This window comes from Heterodontus francisci, chromosome 3 (genome assembly GCF_036365525.1).
Source record: "Heterodontus francisci isolate sHetFra1 chromosome 3, sHetFra1.hap1, whole genome shotgun sequence".
NCBI lineage: Eukaryota > Metazoa > Chordata > Chondrichthyes > Heterodontiformes > Heterodontidae > Heterodontus > Heterodontus francisci.
This window is the reverse complement of record NC_090373.1, coordinates 165,972,590-165,997,837: the sequence shown is the minus strand read 5'-3', so window position 1 is coordinate 165,997,837 and position 25,248 is coordinate 165,972,590. Positions and strand designations below refer to the sequence as shown.

Genomic DNA, 25,248 nt, shown 5'->3' with positions numbered 1-25,248 from the left:
TCCACCAGCAAGTATCTCCACTGACCCCTCTACTCTCCCTTCCAGCAGAAAGAGTGAGGAACTATTGCACTACCTTTTCCACTAAGATTGAGACTATCCATTCAGCTGCTTCTGCTGCTTCCCTCTCTGTCCACCAAGACATAAATCCTCCTCGTCCTCATATGAACATATGAATTAGGAATTAAGACCACATCTCGAATACTGTGTGCAGTTTTGGTCTCCTTATTTAAGGAAGGATGTGAATGCGTTGGAGGCGGTTCAGAGGAGGTTTACTGAATTGATACCTGGAATGAGCAGGTTATCTTATGAGGAAAGGTTGGACAGACTGGGCTTGTTTTCACTAGAGTTTAGAAGAATGTGGGGAGACTTGATTGAAGTATATAAGATGCCCTGTATAACTGAAACATAACATCCTTACTTTTATTTTCAATTCCTCTCGTAATAAAGGATAGCATTCCATTAGCCTTCTTTATTACTTGCTGTACCTGTATACTAACTCTTGTGACTCCTGCACTAGAACACCTAGATCCCGCTGCACCTCGGAATTCTGCAGTTGTTCTCGGTTTAAGTAATACTCTGCTTTTTTTATTCTTCCTGCCAAAGTGAACAGCTTCACGTTTTCCCACATTATACTCCATCTGCCAGATTTCTGCCCACTCATCCTCGTCCTGATCCCACATCTTTCTCTGCTATCCTTGTGCCTCTTAGAGCTCAGCTTATCCACTAGACCCACCTCCTGCTCTCTTGACCCTATACCCACTATACGGCAACAGCCCAACCTCACCTACTGGTCATATATTAAAAGCAAAATACTGCGGATGCTGGAAATCTGAAATAAAAACAAGAAATGCTGGAAATACTCAGCAGGTCTGGCAGCATCTATGGAGAGAGAAGCAGAGTTAACGTTTCAGGTCAGTGATCCTTCTTCAGAACAAGCAGATATTAGAAATGTAAAAGGTTTTAAGCAAGTAAAGCGGGGATGGGGAAAGAAATAACAAAGGAGAAAGCGTAGATAGGACAAGGTCACAGAGAATAGCTGACCAGAAGGTCATGGAGCAAAGGCAAACAATATGTTAATGGTGTGTTGAAAGACAAAGCATTAGTACACTTAGGGTGTTAACTGACTGAAAACTGAAGAGCCGCAAGTACAAACATTTTTTTTAAAAAAACAGTGGGTAGGCAAACTGAACAAACTAAGATAAGATGAAATAAAATAAACGCAAAAAAATAACTTAAAATAAAAGTAAAATAGGGGGCCCGTCATGCTCTCAAATTATTGAACTCGATGTTCAGTCCAGCAGGCTGTAGTGTGCCTATTCGGTAAATGATTCTTCAAGCTTGCGTTGACGTTCACTGGAACACTGCAGCAATCCCAGGACAGATATGTGGGCATGAGAGCAGTGGGGGGGGGGCGGTGTTGAAATGGCAAGCAACCGGAAGCTCGGGGTCATGCTTTCGGACTGAGTGGAGGTGTTCTGCAAAGCCGTCAGCCACTCTGCATTTGGTCTCCCCAATGTAGAGGAGACCACATTGTGAGCAACGAATACAGTATACTACATTGAAGGAAGTACAAGTAAATCGCTGCTTCACCTGAAAGGAGTGTTTGGGGACTTGGATAGTGAGGAGAGAGGAGGTAAATTGGCAGGTATTACACCTCCTGCGATTGGAGGGGAAGGTGCCATGGGAAGGGGACGAGGTGGTGGGGGTAATGGAGGAGTGGACCAGGGTGTCATGGAAGGAATGATCCCTTCGGAATGCTGACAGGGGAAGGGAGGGGAAGATGCGTTTGGTAGTGGCATCACATTGGAGATGGCGGAAATGGTGGAGGATAATCCTTTGGATATGGAGGCTGATGGGGTGGAAAGTGAGGACAAGGGGAACCCTGTTGCGATTCTGGGAGGGAGGGGAAGGGGCCGGACACGGTTGAGGGCCTTGTCAACCACAGGGGGGGGGATTCCTCGGTTGAGGAAAAAGGACGACATATCAGAAGCGCTGTCACGGAAGTTAGCATCATCTGAGCAGATGCCACGGAGACGGAGAAACTGGGAGAATGGAATGGAGTCCTTACAGGAGGTAGGGTGTGAAGAAATGTAGTCGAAGTAACTGTGGGAGTCAGTGGGCTTATAATGGATATTAGTAAACAGCCAATCCCCAGAGATGGAGACAGAGAAGTCGAGGAAGGGAAGTGTCGGAGATGGACCATGTAAAGGTGAGAGGAAGGTGGAAATTAGAAGCAAAGTTGATAAAGTTTTCCAGTTCGGGGCAGGAGCAGGAAACGGCACCGATACAGTCGTCATTGTACCGGAAAAGAGTTGAGGGAGGGGGCCCAAGTAGGACTGGAACAAGGAATATTCGACATATCCCACAAAACGACAGGCATAACTAGGACCCACGCGGGTACCCATAGCAACACCTTTTACTTGAAGGAAGTGAGTGGAGTTGAAGGAGAAGTTGTTCAATGTGAGAACAAGTTCAGCCAGGTGACCTCCCTCTATTGCTAGTTGTCAGCAGAGTTTGTGACAAATTGAACCAGTGATAAAAATATGACTATTTCAAAGGGACTGATAAAATGCAGATGTCTAAATTTACCTACAATAAATTGTGAAATATTTAGAGTACAGTGCTAGATTGTTTATTTTAGTTTCTCATTTATGATTGAGTCCTAAGCAAGTTAGATCAAACTTAACCAAAATTATGACTATGCTAAAATAGTTAATCCAGGCATGAACACACAAATTACCATTGTTACATGAACTGATAAATGGAATACATACAATTCAAGACTGCTACTGTGGTGTGAAAAGGTTTTCAAAACGACTGAAGCAATGTGTGTATAAAAGTTTTACAACCCCCATCTTTTGTTTTATCAGATGACCGTAAAGAAAATCGTTATGCTCCAGAAAGAGATGAATATGGTGTAACTGCCATGTCAGAGATAAACATTGTGGGACGGATTATTCTGAACGTTTGGAGAATGATGAGGAATGAGGTAACTAGTCACTTTAAAGTATAAGATAGGTACCTTGTTAACATGACACAAACCGAGTCGGTTCAGAAAACATTGCTTTAATTGAGGCAGAAACTCTATCAGCCTTCAAGATTAGATTAGATAAATGGATGAAGGAAAGGAATTGAAGGGATATTGAAATGAGTAAACAATGGCATCTGTTTGTTTGCACATTGGATAAAGACCAGTAAGGACTGGTTGGGCTGAGAGCCCTATTTTCATGTTGCAACTGCTGTGTGTTTGAGTTTAATAGGAAATGTGCATTATGACGTATCAATACACAGGAAAAGAACATTGCAATAAATGATGTCTATGATCACCAGAAAACTATAAACTCAAGTTTACAATGTTCGATTCAAAGAATTATGTTCTTGTGCTACTCTCCCTCTTTTCACATTTGTACTGGGGAGCCAGTATCTAATATACTTGGCTCCACTTTTATGCGGGTTCTCTGTTAAAACAATCCTGCATTGGCTGCCTTACACTGCCAAAATCACAAGTGACTGGTTACTCTGTTTGCTTACACTGAAATTCAGCCAAAGGAAGGTATCCAGACATCTGCAAACAGCTGCATTCCTATAGTGAAAAAGTGCTTTTAAAAAAGGACAGTTCTTCTTTGTTGGGAGATCAAGACATGTTTAATCTCTAAATATAGCGTTGAACAAATTATCCTTTTATTTTTTATTTTTTTAATTTAGAGGTACAGCACTGAAACAGGCCCTTCGGCCCACCGAGTCTGTGCCGACCAACAACCACCCATTTATACTAATCCTACGTTAACTCCATATTCTCTACCACATCCCCACCATTCTTCTCCCACCTACCTACACTAGGAGCAATTTACAATGGCCAATTTACCTATCAACCTGCAAATCTTTGGCTGTGGGAGGAAACCGGAGTACCCGGCGAAAACCCATGCAGACACAGGGAGAACTTGCAAACTTCACACGGGCAGTACCCAGAACTGAACCCGGGTCGCTGGAGCTGTGAGGCTGCGGTGCTAACCACTGCGCCACTGTGCCGCCTGTGAGGCAAATGATTTTCTCCTAAACTCTGCTCAGTAGCAAAGTGTCCTAAATAATCTGTTTTTAGTATCCAAAGTCTTTGTTGTAACATCCTGAATGTTTTAATTGGATTCCATGGCTTCTAATAGAACATTATTGAATATTCAGCTGAAATGCCTGCAACTAGTTATTTACACATCCCCTTAGAACACAGTTCTAGGACATTTTAAAATAACTTGCACCGCAGGCCAAAACTGTCAGGGGAACATTGATTACTGGTGTTGAGCAGAGATCTGTTCTGGGTTCCTCACTCTTTATATATTTTATAAATTTCCTTTGTTACATTTAGTTTCTAATGGGGAAAATTAGACACACTCAAGGGAAACAATATCATTCTGGCTTGTTTGTTCACAAGCTTTCTGTATTGAGGATCACTGGCCCTATTCAAAGCAAAATGTAAGATTTTATTGATTATTCATGAGTAGCAATTTGTAATTAATAAACATGAACATTTTTTCACATTTTCCCTGTGCTGCAATTTATTTTGAAACGTCCTACATAAGCATTTTAAGAGATTACGATGCGTAACCAAGCCCTTGTTGGCATTTCAGCTGCACATTCAATGACTTTAAGGGAAAAAAAATTGAATCCATGCCACTCAACACACACAGCCTGCCAGTTACAGAAAAAGACTTTAGAAGCTGAACCAAAAGAGAACTCTTTAATGCACTTTACAGCTGAGTACAGTTCAGGGGGAAAAGCAGTTATCTCAGCGTTACATGTTTGGTTGCAATATCAAGATTTAATTGCCACTGAATTACATATAATGTAAAATACATGTAAATCTGTAGAGGAACAATGTAAAGTTTATATTTTCTAATCCGTTCAAGTAGCTGACAACCAGATATCTGTCCTCCTTCTTTGGCCTCCTTGTCTCGGGAGACAATGGGTAAGCGCCTGGAGGTGGTCAGTGGTTTGTGGAGCAGTGCCTGGAGTGGCTATAAAGGCCAATACTAGAGTGACAGACTCTTCCACAGGTGCTGCAGAAAAAATTGGTGGTTGGGGCTGTTACACAGTTGGCTCTCCCCTTGCGCTTTTGTCTTTTTTCCTGCCAACTGCTAAGTCTCTTCGACTCGCCACGCTTTAGCCCCGCCTTTATGGCTGCCCGCCAGCTCTGGCGATCACTGGCAACTGACTCCAACGACTTGGGATCAATGTCACAGGACTTCATGTCGCGTTTTCAGAAGTCTTTAAAGCGGAGACATGGACAGCCGGTTGGTCTGATACCAGTGACGAGCTCGCTGTACAATGTGTCCACGGGGATCCTGCCATCTTCCATGCGGCTCACATGGCCATCCCAAGCGCCGCAGACTCAGTAGTGTGTATAAGCTGGGGATGTTGGCCACCTCAAGGACTACTGTGTTGGAGATACGGTCCTGCCACCTGATGCCAAGGATTCTCCGGAGACAGCGAAGATGGAATGAGTTGGGACGTCGCTCTTGGCTAACATACGTTGTCCAGGCCTCGCTGCCGTAGAGCAAGGTACTGGGGACACAGGCTTGATACACTCGGACATTTGTGTTCCGTGTCAGTGTGCCATTTTCCCACAACCTCTTGGCCAGTCTGGACATAGCAGTGGAAGCCTTTCCCATGCGCTTGTTGATTTCTGCATCGAGAGACAGGTTACTGGTGATAGTTAAGCCTAGGTAGGTGAACTCTTGAACCACTTCCAGAGCGTGGTCACCGATATTGATGGATGGAGCATATCTGACGTCCTGTCCCATGATCGTTTTCTTGAGGCTGATGGTTAGGCCAAATTCGTTGCAGGCAGCTGCAAACCTGTCGATGAGACTCTGCAGGCACTCTTCAGTGTGAGATGTTAATACAGCATCGTCAGCAAAGAGGAGTTCCCTGATGAGGACTTTCCGTACTTTGGTCTTCGCTCTTAGGCGGGCAAGGTTGAACAACCTGCCACCCGATCTTGTGTGGAGGAAAATTCCTTCTTCTGAAGACTTGAACGCGTGAGAGAGCAGCAGGGAGAAGAAAATCCCAAACCATGTAGGTGCGAGAACACAGCCCTGTTTCACACCACTCAGGATAGGAAAGGGGTCTCATGAGGCGCCGCTATGCTGAATTGTGCCTTTCATATTGTCATGGAATGAGGTGATGATACTTAGTAGCTTTGGTGGACATTCGATCTTTTCTAGTAGTCTGAAGAGACCAAGTAGCTGACAACCAGATATCTGTCCTATAACACAGAAAATGTCTGACCCCTATTAAACATTCACTATATCTTTTGTGTGTCTTTTTCCCAAACCTAAATCCACAGAGCAATTTTCAATCTAAACATTATTGTACAATACTTTCATGAGCATGCTTTTAGTTACCATCATGTTCCGTTAACTGTACAATGTCTAAGTTTGTTTACTAAATGCAATGATTTTTGTGCTGTATTATATATTTTTTGTCTTCTTGCAGGTTGCTCTCAACAATTATTCTTTTGAGAATGTAGCCTTTCATGTTCTTCACCAGCGTTTTCCACTCTTTTCCTTCCGTGTCCTATCCGACTGGTTTGATAATAAGACTGATCTGTACAGGTAACCTTCCCCATGCAGCTATATTTTAATAGTTAACTTGCATACTTGGGTCTGGATTATATTTAGATTTCCAGATTACAAGTATTTGATTCACACTGTAATATTTACAAGACTCAAACTTATTCAGTTACTCAATCTAGCTTATATTTAAATATGCCCTGAAAAATGAAGCAATGAGATATAGATGCACCAAAAGCACTGAGCCTGAACTTGGAAGGATGGAGTACTGCTGTCAAGCAGCACAGTCCCAAGCAATAACTTGTTTTAGGACTACTCTCATGGTTCTATCATAGGGCAATTCATTGTGTTTATTTTTAGCAATAACATTTATGCAGTATGTAGGTGTATGCCAACAGAGATTTGAAAGCATGAAACCCTGTATGTAAATTAAGGAAAATTGTGACTACTTTATTTTCATAAAATAAATATATAAAAATTAATTGTAGATTAGATATTACAAGTCTCTTCAGCTGCATAACATGCATCCTTTCCTCCACCCAGGTGTCAAGAGGACAGGCCAGAAACCTGTCTGCTCAGTGCCCAGTATCTGGTGGGCATTGAATTGCACTGAGCTTCATAACTCCCTTTTCAGACCTCAGTCTCAATCGTTAGCAACCAAGACACTGTTTTGTAGTTGGGTGCTGAATTAGTCAGTCTTGGTGTTACAGATTTTGGGTCTGCTGTAGATACCTTCTCCAGTTCATGTCAGCACTGGAGGGGGGGGAGATGATGGTGTAGTGGTAATGTTGCTGAACTAGTAATCCAGAGGCCCAGGCCAATTCCTTGAGGTTCAAATCCCATCACAGCAGCTGTTGGAATTTGAATTCAATTAAGTAGTTTGATTAATTAATAACAAATCTGGAATTGAAAGCTAGTCTTAGTAATGGTGCCATCAGTTGTCGTAAAAACTCATCTGGTTCTCTAATGTCCTTTAGGGAAGGAAATCTACCATCCTTGCCTGGTCTGGCCTGCATGTGACTCCAGACCCACAGCAATGTGGGACTGCTCTCTGAAATGGCCAATTGTCAAGGGGAATTAGGGATGGGCAAAAAATGCTGGCCTTGCTAGTGACGCCCACATCCATGAAAGAATAAAACACCTCTTGGTGTGTGATATAGCATTTATATATAACTCTGGCAAGGTAACACTGTTCGCTTTGTCATACGAGTTGGATACTATAAACTTGCACACACCTTATTTATGCTTCCGCATTCCTTTGATAGGTGGAACTGAGGAACAATCTGAGATGAGTTCTATGACTGCTTTGTTTCCGAACATGCTCTATCTGACCTGAAATTGGGACTGTATCCCATTTCCCATTGTTTACATCCTCTACCTTCATAAACAGAAAATAAATCAGTCCTCACTTTTCAACCCTTAAATGATGGTGCATTCCTCCACCAGCAAACATGAATTTAGACGAATGTCTTCTGTTAATAGTTTTGTATCGAAACAAATGAGAATTTCTTTGTCAACAGAATCCCATAATGAGTATAATAACCTCCAGAGTATTTTGGTGCATGTAGTGTTTAGGGTTTTATTTTGTTACAGGTGGAAGATGGTTGATCATTATATTTGCCGTGTACGTGGAAATTTACAGTTGCTGGAACAACTGGATATGATCAGTAGGACAAGTGAATTGGCAAGACTGTTTGGAATCTTGTTCTATCACGTGCTGACAAGAGGCGCACAGGTTAGTGCTTAATTTTCAGGTTGTGTGTCTGGTGCAGAAATGCTCCTATATGATATCATTTTTATTCCATTACATAAGTTGAATGAAAACCATTTAAAAAGATGTTTGGATAATTTATCTGTGTATGTAAAACATGGTATTTGTAATTTGCAACTCTTCGAATTGTCTCTCACACACACACACCCCTGACTAAAATGGATTATATTCCTGGATAATGTTAAGAGGAGCTGCTGAACTGCAGCTAAATTTGGTGTTCAAAATAAGTATTTCTAAACTTGTAAAAAGAGAGTTGACATGCTCCACCTTTTCTGCACCCTTCCTCCCAAATAAAGCCTTGCTTTCAGATTTGGATCTTTGTTCTACACAAAACCCTTTGAACGTGAGAGACTTAATGAAATTGTAGAGAAACTGGTTTGTCCACTGAAACTTTGTGGCCCTTACTTAAGATCGCTAACAATATTTAAGGGCATTTACTGGAGTAGTTAGGACCTGGAATGCACTGCCTGAGAGTGTGGTGGAGGCAGATTCAATCGTGGTTTTCACAAGGGAATTGGATAATTATCTGAAGAGAAAAAGTTTGCAGGATGGCTGCCTTCTGTGCTGTACCCATTCTCTGATTCTATGAAAACAGTCGTCTCTTCCTGGGTTGATGTGTCTCATCTAGATTAGAACAATATCTGCAAAGCTACTATATTTTGAGCTTGTTTCTAGCTAAGAAAACATTTAATTAAATAGCGTTATTGTGATCAGTGTCCTTAAATTAAAGGTATTTTGTATTAAATAATTCCTTTCTCCATGCACTTTCCATTGTTAAATTGGCAGCATTAATTGATTTCCACATTTTAATATTTGGACAAAGCACTTAACCTGTGTAAAGTACAGCGAAAGGTCACTTGGTTTACATTTTAAACGCTCTTTAATTAAAATATGTTTGAACCTCCTCCTGAAACTGCTCATTGATCTTGTAATGCATAAGTAGTCAAAAACAAAACACAGTTCTCAGAATCATATAAATCAAAAAAATGAATTTGTGTTCAGTGCATTAGCATGACTTCAGGGTGTTTCAAAGTTGCCCACAAACATTTAATTATATTTTTCCAAATAGTTATTATATAAATGCAATTTGTATGTAGCATATCCTGAGGCAGTTCACAGGATTGTAATCAAGAAAAAAATTGATATCGAGCCAAGGAAGGAGACATTTAGCGCAGGTGATCAAAAGCTTGTCAGAGAGGTTTTAAGGAGTGTCTTAAAGGAGGAGAGGAAGAAAGCACGGAGGGGTATAGGGAGAGAATTCTAGAGCTTCAGGGCCGAGACAGCTGAAGGCCCGACTGCCAATGTTGGGGGGCTAATGCATAAGGTGAGAATTGGGGAAAACCAAGATCTTGCAGGGTTGTGGAGCTGGAGGAGGTTACAGAGATGAGGAAGGGCAAGGCCATGGAAGGATGCGAACACTGAATTTTAAAATTGAGGTGTTGGTGAACCGGGAGCCAGTATAGATACAGGAGTGACTGATGAACATGACTTGGAGTTAGGGTACAAGCAGCACGAGTTTTGGATGAGCTTAAGCTTATGGAAGGTGTAAGATGGAAGGCTGGCCAGAGAGCGCAAACAGCCACTTTCATGTACCAAATCCCACAAATACAAGTGAGATGAATGATTTAGTTAAACCAGTTTTGGTGATTTTGCTTGAAGTAAGACTTGGCCATAGGATCTTTTACATCCTCTTGAGCAGGTTCAGTGTCTCTTCCAGCAATGCAGCACACCGAAATGTTGGCTCAGATTATGCCACCTGGAGTGAGGCTTGAACCCACAACCTTTTGACTTGGGTGAAAATGCTACCAACTGAGCCAAGCTGTTACTCAAGTAGGAAGTGCAGACCTCATCTGTTACATCTCCCATGGTTACTGTAACTGATTATACTGACCACCTATCAGTAGCTATTTGCCTTTCTGAAGACACTGCTGATGCTGAATTAAAAGGACTGGATATTTTGGGCAAACTGATCTTCCCCCTCCCCAGCTCTTTCCACAACAGATAAATACTCCAAACCAATCACTGTGTTGAAAGACATTTAAAGTCATCAAAATTTCTTCTCTGACCTGTGATGACAAGATTTGGACTTCCTCACATTAACTGATCTACAGTCATACATTTTTGCCCATAGTAAACCAGATTAATTAGATTTAAATCAGTAGTATTGTGTAGAAATGGATGAAGTTTAAACCTATACTAATAGATGACCAACTTGAATCACTTACTCAGTAAATTTGATACAATCTTTAGAACCATATTACACTACCGTATGAACTTGAGATTACACTCCGACAGGAACAAGCGACCTTGGATGTCGTTAGTTGGGATTATTGCACATCTGTCTATCCCTTTCATCATGATCGGAGCTATATCATTTGCCCACCAAAAGGATTTTTAAAAAATAATCCTCAGTTGAATTTTTTTCACTGAGCTATTGGGTTTGTAAAAGTTAAGCACAGGCCATTGCAGCTAGTCAGTGTCCTGGGCTGCCTCTTATCAAAGTGCTTTCCATGCAATGGCATTAGCTGAAGTATAAACAGAAATATCTTTTGAATATCTGTGTAGCAAATAGTTTAGTATGATGCGCAGACCATCTGGATTTGCATGTGTTTTAAAGCGATAATCTCATTATAAATCTTCTGTTTCACATAGCCTTTAATCAGCCAGGACCATATTAACATTTCATTCTAAAATGCCAGGATGACAATATTATAACTTTTTTGGCAACAAAAGGAATAATTTATAAAATTCAATTTTTTTTAATTTAAGCGAACGATTTGGGGAATTCTTCATAGTTATAGCACACGTTATGTTGTGCTTCTGAGGACCTTTTAGCTCAAACTTTATTTAATGTCCTTTAGGGAAGGAAATCTGTTGTCCTTACCTGGTCTGGCCTACATGACTCCAGACCCACAGCAATGTGGTTGACTCTTACATGCCCTCTGAAATGGCCTAGCAAGCCGCTCAGTTGTATCTAACCACTGCGAAGTCAATAGAAAGGAATGAAACCGGACGGACCACCTGGCATCGACCTAGGCACCGGAAACAACAATGGCAAACCCAGCCCTGTCGACCCTGCAAAGTCCTCCTTACTAACATCTGGGAGCTTGTGCCAAAGTTGGGAGAGCTGTCCCACAGACTAATCAAGCAACAGCCTGACATAGTCGTACTCACAGAATCATACCTTACAGACAATGTCCCAGACACTGCCATCACCATCCCCGGGTATGACCTGTCCCACCGGCAGGACAGACCCACCAGAGGTGGTGGCACAGTGGTATACAGTAGGGGAGGGAGTTGCCCTGGGAGTCCTCAACATCAACTCTGGACCCCATGAAGTCTCGTGGCATCAGGTGAAACATGGACAAGGAAACCTCCTGCTGATTACCACCTACCGCCCTCCCTCAGCTGATTGAGTCAGTTGAACAGCATGTTGAACAGCACTTGTAGGAAACACTGAGGGTGGCGAGGGCACAGAATGTACTCTGGGTGGGGGACTTCAATGTCCATCACCAAGAGTGGCTCGGTAGCACCACTACTGACCGAGCTTGCCAAGTTCTAAAGGACATATCTGCTAGACTGGGTCTGCGGCAGGTGGTGAGGGAACCAACAGGAGAGGAAAACATACTTGACCTTGTCCTCACCAATCTACCTGCCACAGATGCATCTGTTCATGACAGTATTGGTAGGAGTGAACACCGCACAGTCCTTGTGGAGACAAAATCCCACCTTCACATCGAGGATACTCTCCATCGTGTTGTGTGGCACTATCACCGTGCTAAATGGGATAGATTTCGAACAGATCTCGCAGTGCAAAACTGGGCATCCATGAGGCGCTGTGGGCCATCAGCAGCAGCAGAATTGTACTCAACCACAATCTGTAACCTCATGGCGCGGCATATCCTCCACTCTACCATTACCATCAAGCAAGGAGACCAATCCTGGTTCAATGAGGAGTGCAGGAGGGCATGCCAGGAGCAGCATCAGGCATACCTCAAAATGAGATGTCAACCTAGTGAAGCTGTGTGCCAAACTGTGTAAGCAGCATGTGATAGACAGCGATCCCATAACCAACGGATCAGATCTAAGCTCTGCAGTCCTGCCACATCCATCCGAGAATGGTGGTGGACAATTAAACAACTAACTGGAGGAGGTGGCTCCACAAATATCCCCATCCTCAATGATGGGGGAGCCCAGCACATCAGTGCGAAAGATAAGGCTGAAGCATTTGCAACAACATTCAGCCAGAAATGCCGAGTTGATGATCCATCTCTGCCTCCTCCTGAAGTCCCCAGCATCACAGATGCCAGACTTCAGCCAATTCGATTCACTCCACGTGATGTCAAGAAACGACACAAGGCACTGGATACTGCAAAGGCTATGGGCCCTGACAATATTCCGGCAATAGTACTGAAGACCTGTGCTCCAGAACTTGCCGCACCCCTAGCCAAGCTGTTCCAGTACAGCTACAACACTGGCATCTACCCTGCAATGTGGAAAATTGCCCATGTATGTCCTGTACACAAAAAGCAGGACAAGTCCAACCCGGCCAATTTACCGCCCCATCAACCTACTCTCAATCATCAGTAATGTGATGGAAGGTGTCATCAACAATGACATCAAGCGGCATTTGCTTAGCAATAACCTGCTCACTGACGCAGTTTGGGTTCCGCCAGGGCCACTCTGCTCCTGACCTCATTACAGCCTTGGTTCAAACATGGACAAAAAGAGCAGAACTCGAGGTGAGAGTGACTGCCCTTGACATCAAGGCAGCATTTGACCAAGTATGGCATCAAGGAGCTCTAGCAAAACTGACGTCAATGGGAATTGGGGAAAACCCTCCGCTGGTTGGAGTCATAGCTAGCACAAAGGAAAATGGTTGTGGTTGTTGGAGGTCAATCATCTGAGCTCCAGGACATCACTGAGGGAGTTCCTCATGGTAGTGTCCTAGGCCCAACCATCTTCAGCTGCTTCATCAATGACCTTCCTTCAAGGTCAGAAGTGGGGATGTTCGCTGATTGTGCAATGTTCAGCAACATTCGTGACGCCTCAGATACTGAAGCAGTCCGTGTAGAAATGCAGCAAGACCTGGACAATATCCAGGCTTGGGCTGATAAGCGGCAAATAACATTTGCACCACACAAGTGCCAGGCAATGACCATCCCCAACAAGAGAGAATCTGACCATCTCGCCATGACATTCAATGGCATTACCATCGCTGAATCCCCCACTATCATCCTAGGGGCGATCATTGACCAGAAACTGAACTGGAGTAGCCATATAAATAGCGTGGCGACAAGAGCAGGTCAGAGGCTAGAATCCTGCAGCGAGTAACTCTCCTCCTGACTCCCCAAATCCTGTCCACCATCTACAAGGCACAAGTCAGGAGTGTGATGGAATACTCTCCACTTGCCTGGATGGGTGCAGCTCCAACAACACTCAAGCTCAACACCATTCAGGACAAAGCAGCCCACTTGATTGGCACCACCCCCCCCCCCCCCCCCCCCCCACCACCATCTACAAACATTCATTCCCTCCACCACCGACGCACAGTGGCAGCAGTGTGTACAAACTACAAGATGCACTGCAGCAATGCACCAAGACTCCTTAGACAGCACCTTCCAAACCCGCGACCTCTACCAACTAGAAGGGCAATGGCAGCAAATGCATGGGAACATCACCACCTGCAAGTTCCCTTCCAAGTCTCTCACCATCCTGACTTGGAACTATATCGCCGTTCCTTCAATGTTGCTGGGTCTAAATCCTGGAACTCCCTTCCTAACAGCACTGTGGGTGTACCTACCCCACATGGACTGCAGCGGTTCAAGAAGGCAGCTCACCACCACCTTCTCAAGGGCAATTAGAGATGGGCAATAAATGCTGGCCTGGCCAGTGACGCCCATATTCCATAAAAGAATTTTTTAAAAAATACATTACAGTATAATCTTTTCAGAGCGCATGACTTTTACTACATGTAAAAGTAACTCCTCTGAAAGAATGTTAGAAATACTTGCATTGGTTGAACTCTTGGTACCTGCGATAACACCACTGAAGTTATTGTTGTAGGGAATGTTTGTAATTGCTCCTGCAAGCTTCAGAAGCAAGTTTTCACAATGATCCAAAAACACCCATCATGGAATGTTAAATGTTTACAGCAGAGAAGTCGTCTCCTTGGCCCATCATATCTGTGCAGCTCTTTAGAGCTATTAAAATTCCGCTGTCCTACTTTTCTGCTAAAAATATTTATCCAATTTTTCCTTTTAAAGATGTAATGGTCTTTGCTTCGGCGTCTGTGTCGAAGCTTCTCATGTCACAACAGCCTTCTGTGTAAACAAATAAAGAAATTAGTCCTAACCCCCTCAATTATAATTGCAAGTCAATATCTTGTCACTGATTTCTTAACCAGAGGGAACAGTGCAAGTATGGAAAAGACAGTCAAAACTTTTCATAAGAAAATCTGTTGCCTTCACTCACTTGTCCTCAGCCCCGCATCCACTACCGCCAGGTGTAAAAGCCACTGGAGAATTTTGATCAATTTGATCTTTCATTAGTTCAAGGTCTCCTATTCTGAGTTAGAGCAAACCATAGAATATTTAATAAAATAATGAAAATATTTTTAAATTGCTGAGTAAGATGCAGTCCATTTTTTGCTACAGGTAGCAGTGAGATATAGGCATAGAAGTGCACCTATTAGTAAGCTGTAAATTGTACATTTTCACCAGAAGCGTAGTGGAATTAGATTTTGTAATTATTGTGATGGTGGCCACAGTTATGCTAATTAAGCTTTATTTGCATGAGGATTTGGGTTAATTGGAAAAATTATTTAAAACTTCATGGAAAACTGGGGAACGTAATTGTGATGTTTCCAGAAAAGGTTTGGTAAAGAAATGTATGCTAATTATCCTATCTCTGATTAGAAAATAGACTTTTAGCCAGCACCTCAAGTACTCCTAGTGACTGTTATAATGAGGCATAATTTAGCTGAAAAGCTCAGATGACTTGGTGAGAGGGCTGAGGCTATTGAAATTTACTTGAGAACCGATATATAAAATATTGCCATCTTGCTGCAAATGGCATTCAAGTAATGAAAGTGTCCTTTACAGTTACGGCAATGTGGATTCGAAGAGTCGAAAGATGGCGAGTCGAAGAGACTTAGTAGTTGGCAGGAAAAAAGACAGAGGCGCAAGGGGAGAGCCAACTGTGCAACAGCCCCAACAAACAAATTTCTCTGCAGCACCTGTGGAAGAGCCTGTCACTCCAGAATTGGCCTTTATAGCCACTCCAGGCACTGCTTCACAAACCACTGACCACCTCCAGGCGCTTATCCATTGTCTCTCGAGATAAGGAGGCCCAAAAGAAATGTGGATTCTGTGTACCAGTGCGGCTACATGATGATCAGTTATCTGACTTTGTCATGAATTTTGGGGACAGACTCCCATTAGATTAGTTTTCATAGTCCATGGTTACCTACCTAATGTGCCCTCTGTGGCATCAGAGCAATAGATTTTACAATGGGAGGCTGGTGACGTATTAGCCACACACCTGTAATTTCAGACTGGGTTAAAACCTTCCTCTGTCCATTGGGTTTAAAGGTTGTGTGAAATTAATTTTGACATTCAAAACCCTTCTTTAGTGGATGTGAGACCACAGTAAAAATTGCTTATAATTCAGTACTATGTGAAAAATAGTGTCGAGTTGGTTAAGTACTGGGCATTCTCAAGTCGAGCAGACTGAGGCATCTTGTTGGGTTGGGAGGAAGAGGGCTTTAACTGCTGTTTCTGCCTGGGAGAGTGTTAATTCCAAGCTTTGAAATTCTCCCCTCACCCCTCAGTAGTAGAACTCACCAAGAAAATAAAAGTTGTACAAACCGAGTACTCCACTTGTGGCTTTGTGTGTAAACTTGCTTCCTGATCTAGTACTAGATCATCTATCGTGGGTTTGAGCTATGTTCAGGCCTGTGTAGTTAGCCCTAGGTTCAGTGGAGATTGCCTGTGGTATCTCGATGCTTGAGATCAGGATAAAATCTGCTCGGCTTCCCAAAAGCTATCTAATGGCCCTGAGCAGAAAGGGCATTTATGTAGACCAGGGGTCGCTAACAGATGGTTGAGAGTTACTGGCAGCTTGCGTTGGCCTTTGAGTAGCTCACGTAAAGCTCCAGACAACACAATCCGATCGCCCACGTCATCCTGCCAGCATTAATCTGCACATGCGCATCCTGACAGAGGGCTGGGGGTGGGGGGGGGGGGGTGGGGGGTGGTTATAGGGAGGGGTGGCTCGTGATATTTTTCCTCAGTAGTAGAACTAGCTCTCTCTAAAGAAAAGATTGGCGACCCCCGACGTGGACATTAATGAAGACATGATTGAGCATGTCTGTAATCAGACACCCACACTCCTACCCCTCTCCCTGTGGCTGAATTATCTGCCAGCATTCATGGCCCAGGCTGTGATAAAGAATATTACCGTACAGGAAAGATGCCAGCTGTAGTGACTCAACACTTTCAGAACAAAGAAAATGGGAGAAGGGAAAAGGAATAAAAATGTATACAGATGAAATAAGATTTGTTATAGTTGACAGTCTTTATAATTCCTGTTTTTGCAGTATCGCGTGGAGTCGATGATGTTGCGCGTTGCCAAACCAATGAACTATATCGCTGTAACTCCCAGTATCCAACAGCGATCCCACATGAGAGCTCCTCAGTGCATTCCTCTTGTGATGGAACCTGAATCTCGCTTTTACAGCAACTCAGTCCTCGTTCTGGATTTCCAGTCCCTGTACCCTTCTATCATCATAGCTTACAACTATTGCTATTCCACATGCCTGGGCAACATTGACTACCTTGGAAAGTAAACATTTTTATTTTCTAATTGTATTTCAAGTTGTGGTGACCAGTGTGACTAATCATAATGGAGATTGGATTGAGCTGGTTCAAAAAATAAAATAGTTAAATTAGACTTACCTCAGATGGCCTTTTGAGCAGCTCGAATTTTATTCCACATTGGACAGTAACTGATTCTACTTCAGCTAGTTGCCCATTCGTGTTCTATTAAATAATATTCTGTAAAATAACACTGCAATATGGTAGCAAAGTTTATTTTCTGTTGAGAGCTATATTAAAATTACATGTGATGCAACCAATGTAATGGCGCAGCAAATTCATTCTGTAATTCACCTTGTAGAAAAAATGAAATGAAGGTTTGCTTATGTTACTCTAAAAGTACACTAATTGAAATTGTGTGCAGTATGGTACCAATTGAGGGTTTTTTAAATACGTGTGACTCTGGTCAGTTGTCATACCACTATGTTCAGCCAAAAGAGAGGTAGTAATGCCCTTTAAATATTAAGCTTAAAGTATTGGAACTCTACAGCAATATTCCTGCCCATTTGTATCATTTTTAAATATTACTGTAATGGAATAATTGCTGTAGTACTTTCAAAGTATTCGTATCAAATTATTGCGAAATAGTGTCTGATCAGTTTTCTTTTGATGGAGAGTTGAGTTTCCTACCTGAAATATGTTTGCATTTTGTGTGAATTTCATAGTAGTCTCAAAAATACCATCTGTCTCTGCTCACCTCCTCTTCCCCCCCCCACAGCCCCCCACCAAATGTCATTTCTCATAACCAGGCTAATGCCATTGGCAGCATCCTGCTGTTTGAATACTGATCCTAATTTGCGTTCACAACTCCGATAGGAACATAGGACTACGAGTAGGCTATTCATCCCGTCAAGCGTGCTCCACCATTGTTAGATCATGGCTCATCATCTATCTCAACACCACTTTCCCATGCTATGCCCATAACCCTTGATGTCATTAGTATCCTGCTACCTACCTATTTCTGTCTTGAACATGCTCAATGAGCTTCCACAGCCCTCGGGGGTAGAGAATTCCAGAGATTTACCAGCCTCTGAGTGAAGAAGTTCCTCTTCATTTCAGTCTTAAATGGCCTACCCCTTATTTTGAGACTATGACCCCTGGTTCTAGACTCACCAGCCAGGGGGAAACATCCTATCTACATCCACCCTGTCACGCCCTGTAAGAATTTTGTACGTTTCAATGAGATCGCCTCTCATTCTTCAGAACTCTAGAGAATACAGGCCCAGTTACCTCAATCTTCCTTCTGACAGTCTTCTTTCAGGATGAGGAAGAGGGAGAAAAACAGCTGTGAAGATAAAATTATTTTGTCATTCTGGCCTTACTCTTCTCTTGTGTCAGTCCAACAGACCCGTCTGCTAGACAAAGTGTGTAGTACGCTGACAGCACAAGAGATCAGGAGAGGGAAAATTTCGATTTTATCAGGACAAAAAACAAAAAATTATCCTTTATATCTTTTACCAGAGAAGAAGAGTTTAAGTTTGGCTGCATTACCCAGAAAGTGCCTCCAGAATTACTTCACCAGCTCTGGAATGATATCACTATATCACCAAATGGGGTGGCCTTTGTTAAGGTATGAATTAGTCAACTCCATCTATAGTATTGAAGGTAAAACTAGTAGAGGGATGCTTTAAAATCTCGTCTGAGACGAGACATCAGGAGGTGTATGTGAAGAATACACTTTTCTTCTTCCGAAACATCTGTGAAGAAAAAGGTTGACCCCTCTCGTATATTTTCTCAAGGAACCCTGTTACAAAAAATGGTGAGAGTCATCTCTGGCATGATCCTGCAATGTACCACCTGAACTCTGTGCCAGCGACAGGCTGGCAGTTCTGTGAGCAAGGGAATTGCTTTTATTAGTCTAGCAAAGACTGAACAAACTGGGGCTCTTGTCTCTCAAGTGAAGGTTGAGGGATGACTTGATCAAGGCCTTTAAAATTATGAAAAGGATTAGTATGGTAGGTGTAGAAATGTTCTCACTTGTGCGGGAGACCAAAACTAATAAATACAGTAAGGAATTCAGGAAAAACTTGTGTTCACAGAGTGGTTAAAATGTAGAACTCCCTACCATGAGTAGTTGACGCAAATAGCATTCAAGGCAAAGCTAGATAAGTACATGAGGAAAGGAATGGGGTTAAATGAAGAGGAGGTGGGAGGACATTCATATGGAGCTGGCAGAAATCTGTTGAGCTGAAAGGCCTGTTCCTGTGCTGCAAAATTCTATGTAACATGTTCACTTGTCTCTGGGATAATTCAAATTAAAGTAAATTACAAAATAGAAGCTGGCCTACACATTTAGTACAGTGGCGTGAAGCAAAGCTTAATTTTTTTTTCCTGCATCCATATGTTTGGATTCTACTTTTTCAGCAACTTGTGTGTTGATATTCTTGCAGCCATCCGTACGAAAAGGTGTGTTACCAAGCATGCTCGAGGAGATACTGAAGACCAGGATAATGGTGAAACAGACCATGAAAGCTCACAAGAAGGACAAAAGCCTCACAAAACTGCTTCATGCGCGACAGCTGGGTCTAAAGCTCATTGCCAACTTCACTTATGGTTACACCGCTGCTAGCTTTTCTGGAAGAATGCCATGTGTTGAGGTACTTTAATAATATGTAAAATACACATTTTCAGAAGATGATGCTTTTTCAATTATAAATAAAGAACAAGCCTCCAATTTAAAAATCAGATCCATTGCACATGTATCATAGTGCATGTATGCTGAGTAACTTTGAGTTTTATTTGGGCTGGATGACCTGTTATCTATGCAGTAAATTTTGTGCAAATATAGAGAAATAATTGTATGTAATTATTGATGAAATAATGCAGGAATAATAAAATTTAGAAGGTCAGGTATGGTGGGCAAGGCAGATAGGTGACTAATGCAATTTAATGTGGACAACTGAGAGGTAATACATTTTGGGAAGAAAACCAGGAATGCGAGTATGCTGTGAATGGAATGATGCTGAAGGGTACGGCTGAACAGAGGCCTAGTGATGCAATTACAAATTTCCAGGAAATAAAGTTAGTTATAATCCCCCCAAAAAATTGGACATCATTTTGAGTTTTATAACTAAAGCACAGTACTAGAGCAAAGAGTTAATGATGAATCTGTACAATGGAATAGCCAGGCCAAGTTAAACTAGTGTGCAATTTTAGGTATCCTATTATAGAAAGAAGAGTAGAATCAAGGTGAGTGTCACGTAGGTTTACGAAGCTAATGATGGGGATGGGAAGCTTATGATACAGAAGTGTTTTAAAAATAATAAAAGAACAAACTAGAGGCTCTGTATCCGAATGCACGTAGCATTCGAAACAAAACTGATGAACTGTGAACACAAATAGAAATAAATAAGTACGATCTGATAACCATTGAGTCAGAGTTATACAGCACAGAAACAGGCCCTTTGGCCCATCGTGTCTTTGCTGGCCATCAAGCACCTAACTATTTTAATCCCATTTTCCAGCAATTGGCCCGTAGCCTTGAATGTTATGGCGTTTCAAGTGCTCATCTAAATACTTCTTAAATGTTGTGAAGGTTCCTGCCTCTACCACCTCTTCAGGCAGTGCGTTCCCGATTCCAACCACCCTCTGAGTGAAAACATATTTTTCCTCTAAACCTCCTGCCCCTTACCTTAAATCTATGCCCCCTGGTTATTGACCCCTCCGCTAAGGGAAGAGTTCTTCCTATCTAACCTATCAATGCCCCTCATAATTTTGTACACCTGAATCAGCCAGACGCTGCACAAATGACTACTGGCAACACCTATGCAGTCATATTCAGCTGGCCTCCGACACCGGAAACATCAGAGGAATGTATGATGGCATTAAGAGAGCTTTTGGGCCAACCATCAAGAAGATTGCCCCTCAAGTCTAAATCTGGGGAAGCTATTACTGACGAATGCAAGCAAATGGGCCGCTGGGTGGAGCAGTACCTAGAACTGTACGCCAGGGAAAATGTTGTCACTGATACCACCCTCAATGCAGCCCAGTCTCTGCCAGTCATGGATGAGCTGGACGAACAGCCAACAAAATCGGAACTCGGTGATGCCATTGATTCTCTAGCCAGTGGAAAAGCCCCTGGAAAGGACGGCATTACCCCTGAAATAATCAAGAGTGCCAAGCCTGCTATACTCTCAGCACTACATGAACTGCTCTGCCTGTGCTGGGATGAGGGAGCAATACCACAGGACATGCGTGATGCCAATATCATCACCCTCTATAAGAACAAGGGTGACCGCGGTGACTGCAACACCTACCGTGGAATCTCCCTGCTCAGCATAGTGGGGAAAGTCTTCGCTCGAGTCATTTTAAACAGACTCCAGAAGCTGGCTGAGCGTGTCTACCTTGAGGAACAGTGTGGCTTTCGAGCAGAGAGATCCACCATTGACATGCTGTTCTCCCTTCGCCAGCTACAGGAGAAATGCTGCAAACAGATGCCCCTCTACGTTGCTTTCATAGATCTCACCAAAGTCACTTCAGACTACTAGCAAAGTCCACCAAAGCTACTAAGCATCATCACTTCATTTCATGACAATATGAAAGGCACAATTCAGCCTCATCAGACCCCTTTCCTATCCTGAGTGGTATGAAACAGGGCTGTGTTCTCCCACCTACACTGTTTGGGATCTTCTTCTCACTGCTGCTCTCATATGCGTTCAAGTCTTCAGAAGAAGGAATTTTCCTCCACACAAGGTCAGGGGGCAGGTTGTTCAACCTTGCCTGTCTTAGAGCGAAGACCAAAGTACGGAAAGTCCTCATCAGGGAACTCCTCTTTGCTGACGATGCTGCATTAACATCCCACACAGTAAAGTGTCTGCAGAGATTCATCGACAGTATTGCGACTGCCTGCAACGAATTTGGCCTCACGATCAGCCTCAAGAAAACGAACATCATCTGACAGGACGTCAGAAATGCTCCACACTCTGGAAGTGGTTCAAGAGTTCACCTACCTAGGCTGAACTATCACCAGCAACCTGTCTTTTGATGCAAAAATTAACAAGCACATGGGAAAGGCGTCCGCCACTATGTCCAGACTGGCCAAGAGGTTGTGGGAAAGTGGCCCACTGACACAGAACAGACAACTCCGAGTGTTTCAAGCCTGTGTCCTCAGGACCTTGCTCTCCGGCAGCGAGGCCTGGACAACGTATGTCAGCCAAGAGCGACGTCTTAACTCATTCCATTTTCGCTGCCTCCTGAGAATCCTTGACATCAGGTGGCAGGACCATATCTCCAACGCAGAAGTCCTCGAGGCGGCCAACATCCCCAGCATAGACACCCTACTGAGCCAGCGGCGCTTGAGATGGCTTGGCCATGTGAGCCGCATGGAAGATGGCAGGATCCCCAAGGACACTGTGCCGCCTGGGATGGAACATTTAAGCTATGAAGAGAGGTTGGATAGGCTTGGGTTGTTTTCGCTGGAGCAGAGAAGACTGAGGGGTGACCTGATCGAGGTGTACAAGATTATGAGGGGCATGGACAGGGTGGATAGGGAGCAGCTGTTCCCCTTAGTTGAGGGGTCAGTTACGAGGGGACACAAGTTTAAGGTGAGGGGCAGGAGGTTTAAGGGGGATTTGAGAGAGAACTTTTTTACCCAGAGGGTGGTGACAGTCTGGAATGCCCTGCCTGGGAGGGTGGTGGAGGCAGGTTGTCTCACATCCTTTAAAAAGTACTTGGATGAGCACTTGGCACGTCATAACATTTAAGGCTATGGGCCAATTGCTGGCAAATGGGATTAGGTAGCCAGGTCAGGTGTCTTTAATGCATCGGTGCAGACTCAATGGGCAAAAGGGCCTCTTCTGCACTGTATTATTATGTGAAACTAAAGCCCTCCCTCCTGCACCATCTCCTCAGCCACGCATTCATCTGCTCTATCCTCCTATTCCTATACTCACTAGCATGTGGCACCGGGAGTAATCCAGAGATTACAACCTTTGAGGTCCTGCTTTTTAATCTGCTACCTAGCTCCCTGAATTCTTGTTGCAGGACCTCATCCCTTTTTCTACTTATGTCGTAGGTACCAATGTGTACCACGACCTCTGACTGTTCACCATGTTACAGCGACATGCTGCAGGACGACATAGATTGGGACCTGAATATTGAAGGGTACATGGCATTTAGGAAGGACAGGAAGCTAGGAAAAGGTGGAGGGGTAGCTCTGTTAATTAATGATGTATTAACGCAATAGAGAGGGATGACCTAAGTTCAGGAGACCAGGATGTAGAAGCAGTTTGGGTAGAGATGAGAAATCATAAAGGCAAGAGGTCATTTGTGGGAGTGATGTACAGGCCATCTAGCATGAACCACACTGTAGGATGGGGTATAAAGGAAGAAATATGGCAGCTTGTCAGAAAGGTCAGCAATAATTATGGGGGATTTTAACCAACATATAGACTGGAAAAATCAGATGGGCAGAGGTACCTAGATGAGGAGTACATAGAATGTTTTCAGGATAATTTCTTGGAACAATATGTTCTGGAGCCAACCAGAGAGCAGGCTGTATCAGACCTGGTATTGTGCAACAAGATAGGATAATGACCTCATAGTTAAGGTGCCCCTAGGTAGCAGCAATCATAATGTGATTGAATTTTACATTCAGTTTGAGGGAGAGAAGAGTGGGACCAAGACTAGTATTTTAAACTTCAATAAGGGCAATTATGAGGGCATGAAAGTAGAGCAAGCTAAAGTGAACAGGCAAATCAGGTTAAGGGATAGGTCAGTAGAGATGCAGTGGCAGACATTTAAGGGGATATTTCAGAATACACAGAATAGGTACATTTCAACAAGAAAGAAAAATTCCAAGGGTGGGACCGTCATCCGTGGTTAACTAAAACAATTAAAGATAGTATCAAACTTAAAGAAAAAGCCTATAATTGAGCAAAGATGGGAGGCAGCTCAGAAGATTGGACAGAATATAAAAAACAGCAAAGAATGACTAAAAGATTGATAAGGAAGGTAAAATTAGAGTACTAGAAAAAGCTAGCTAGAAATATAAAGCCAGATAGTAAGAGTTTCTATAGATATTTAGAAAAGAAAAGTTAACAAAGTGAACGTTGGTCCTATAGAAAGTGAGTCCGGGGAATTAATAATGGATCATAAGGAGATGGCAGATGAATTGAACAGGTATTTTGCATCGGTCTTCACTATTGAGGAAACCAGTAACATCCCAGTATTAGCTATAAGTCAGGAAATGGAAGGGAGGGAGCAACACAAGAAAATTACAATCACCAGGGAAGTGGTACTGAACAAATTGTTGGAGCTGCGGGCTGACAAGTCCCCGGGTTCTGATGGACTTTGTCCTAGGGTGTTGAAAGAAGTGGCTTGTGAGATAGTTGATATGCTAGTTCTAAATTCTAAATTCGAACTCCATCTGCCATTTCTCTGCCCAACTCTCCAATCTATCTATATTCTGCTGTATTCTCTGACAGTCCCCTTCACTATCTGCTACTCCACCAATCTTAGTGTCGTCTGCAAACTTGCTAATCAGACCACCTATACTTTCCTCCAAATCATTTATGTATATCACAAACAACAGTGGTCCCAGCACAGATCCCTGTGGAACACCACTGGTCACACATCTCCATTTCGAGAAACTCCCTTCTACTGCTACTCTCTGTCTCCTGTTGCCCAGCCAGTTCTTTATCCATCTAGCGAGTACACCTTGGACCCCATGCGCCTTCACTTTCTCCATCAGCCTACCATGGGGAACCTTATCAAACGCCTTACTGAAGTCCATGTATATGACATCTACAGCCCTTCCCTCATCAATCAACTTTGTCACTTCCTCAAAGAATTCTATTAAGTTGGTAAGACATGACCTTCCCTGCACAAAACCATGTTGCCTATCACTGATGAGCCCATTTTCTTCCAAATGGGAATAGATCCTATCCCTCAGTATCTTCTCCAGCAGCTTCCCTACCACTGACGTCAGGCTCACCGGTCTATAATTACCTGGATTTTCCCTGCTACCCTTCTTAAACAAGGAGACAACATTAGCAATTCTCCAGTCCCCCGGGACCTCACCCGTGTTTAAGGATGC

The 25,248-nt window shown here is 43.1% G+C and overlaps 1 protein-coding gene across 2 annotated transcripts in view; it reads left to right on the top strand.

Annotated features, from left to right (window-relative positions):
• The window catches only part of rev3l (REV3 like, DNA directed polymerase zeta catalytic subunit), a 282,330-nt gene that overhangs the window by 219,300 nt on the left and 37,782 nt on the right, over window positions 1-25,248 (top strand). Inside the window, exons 20-25 of one of the 2 annotated variants that reach the window (XM_068027364.1) lie at window positions 2,871-2,989; window positions 6,490-6,608; window positions 8,160-8,301; window positions 16,937-17,181; window positions 18,675-18,783; window positions 19,604-19,810. In XM_068027364.1, the coding sequence (XP_067883465.1) occupies window positions 2,871-2,989; window positions 6,490-6,608; window positions 8,160-8,301; window positions 16,937-17,181; window positions 18,675-18,783; window positions 19,604-19,810 (941 nt within the window). Of the gene's footprint in view, window positions 1-2,870; window positions 2,990-6,489; window positions 6,609-8,159; window positions 8,302-16,936; window positions 17,182-18,674; window positions 18,784-19,603; window positions 19,811-25,248 lie in introns of those variants that run through there. The other variant, XM_068027373.1, reaches the window with a different exon arrangement.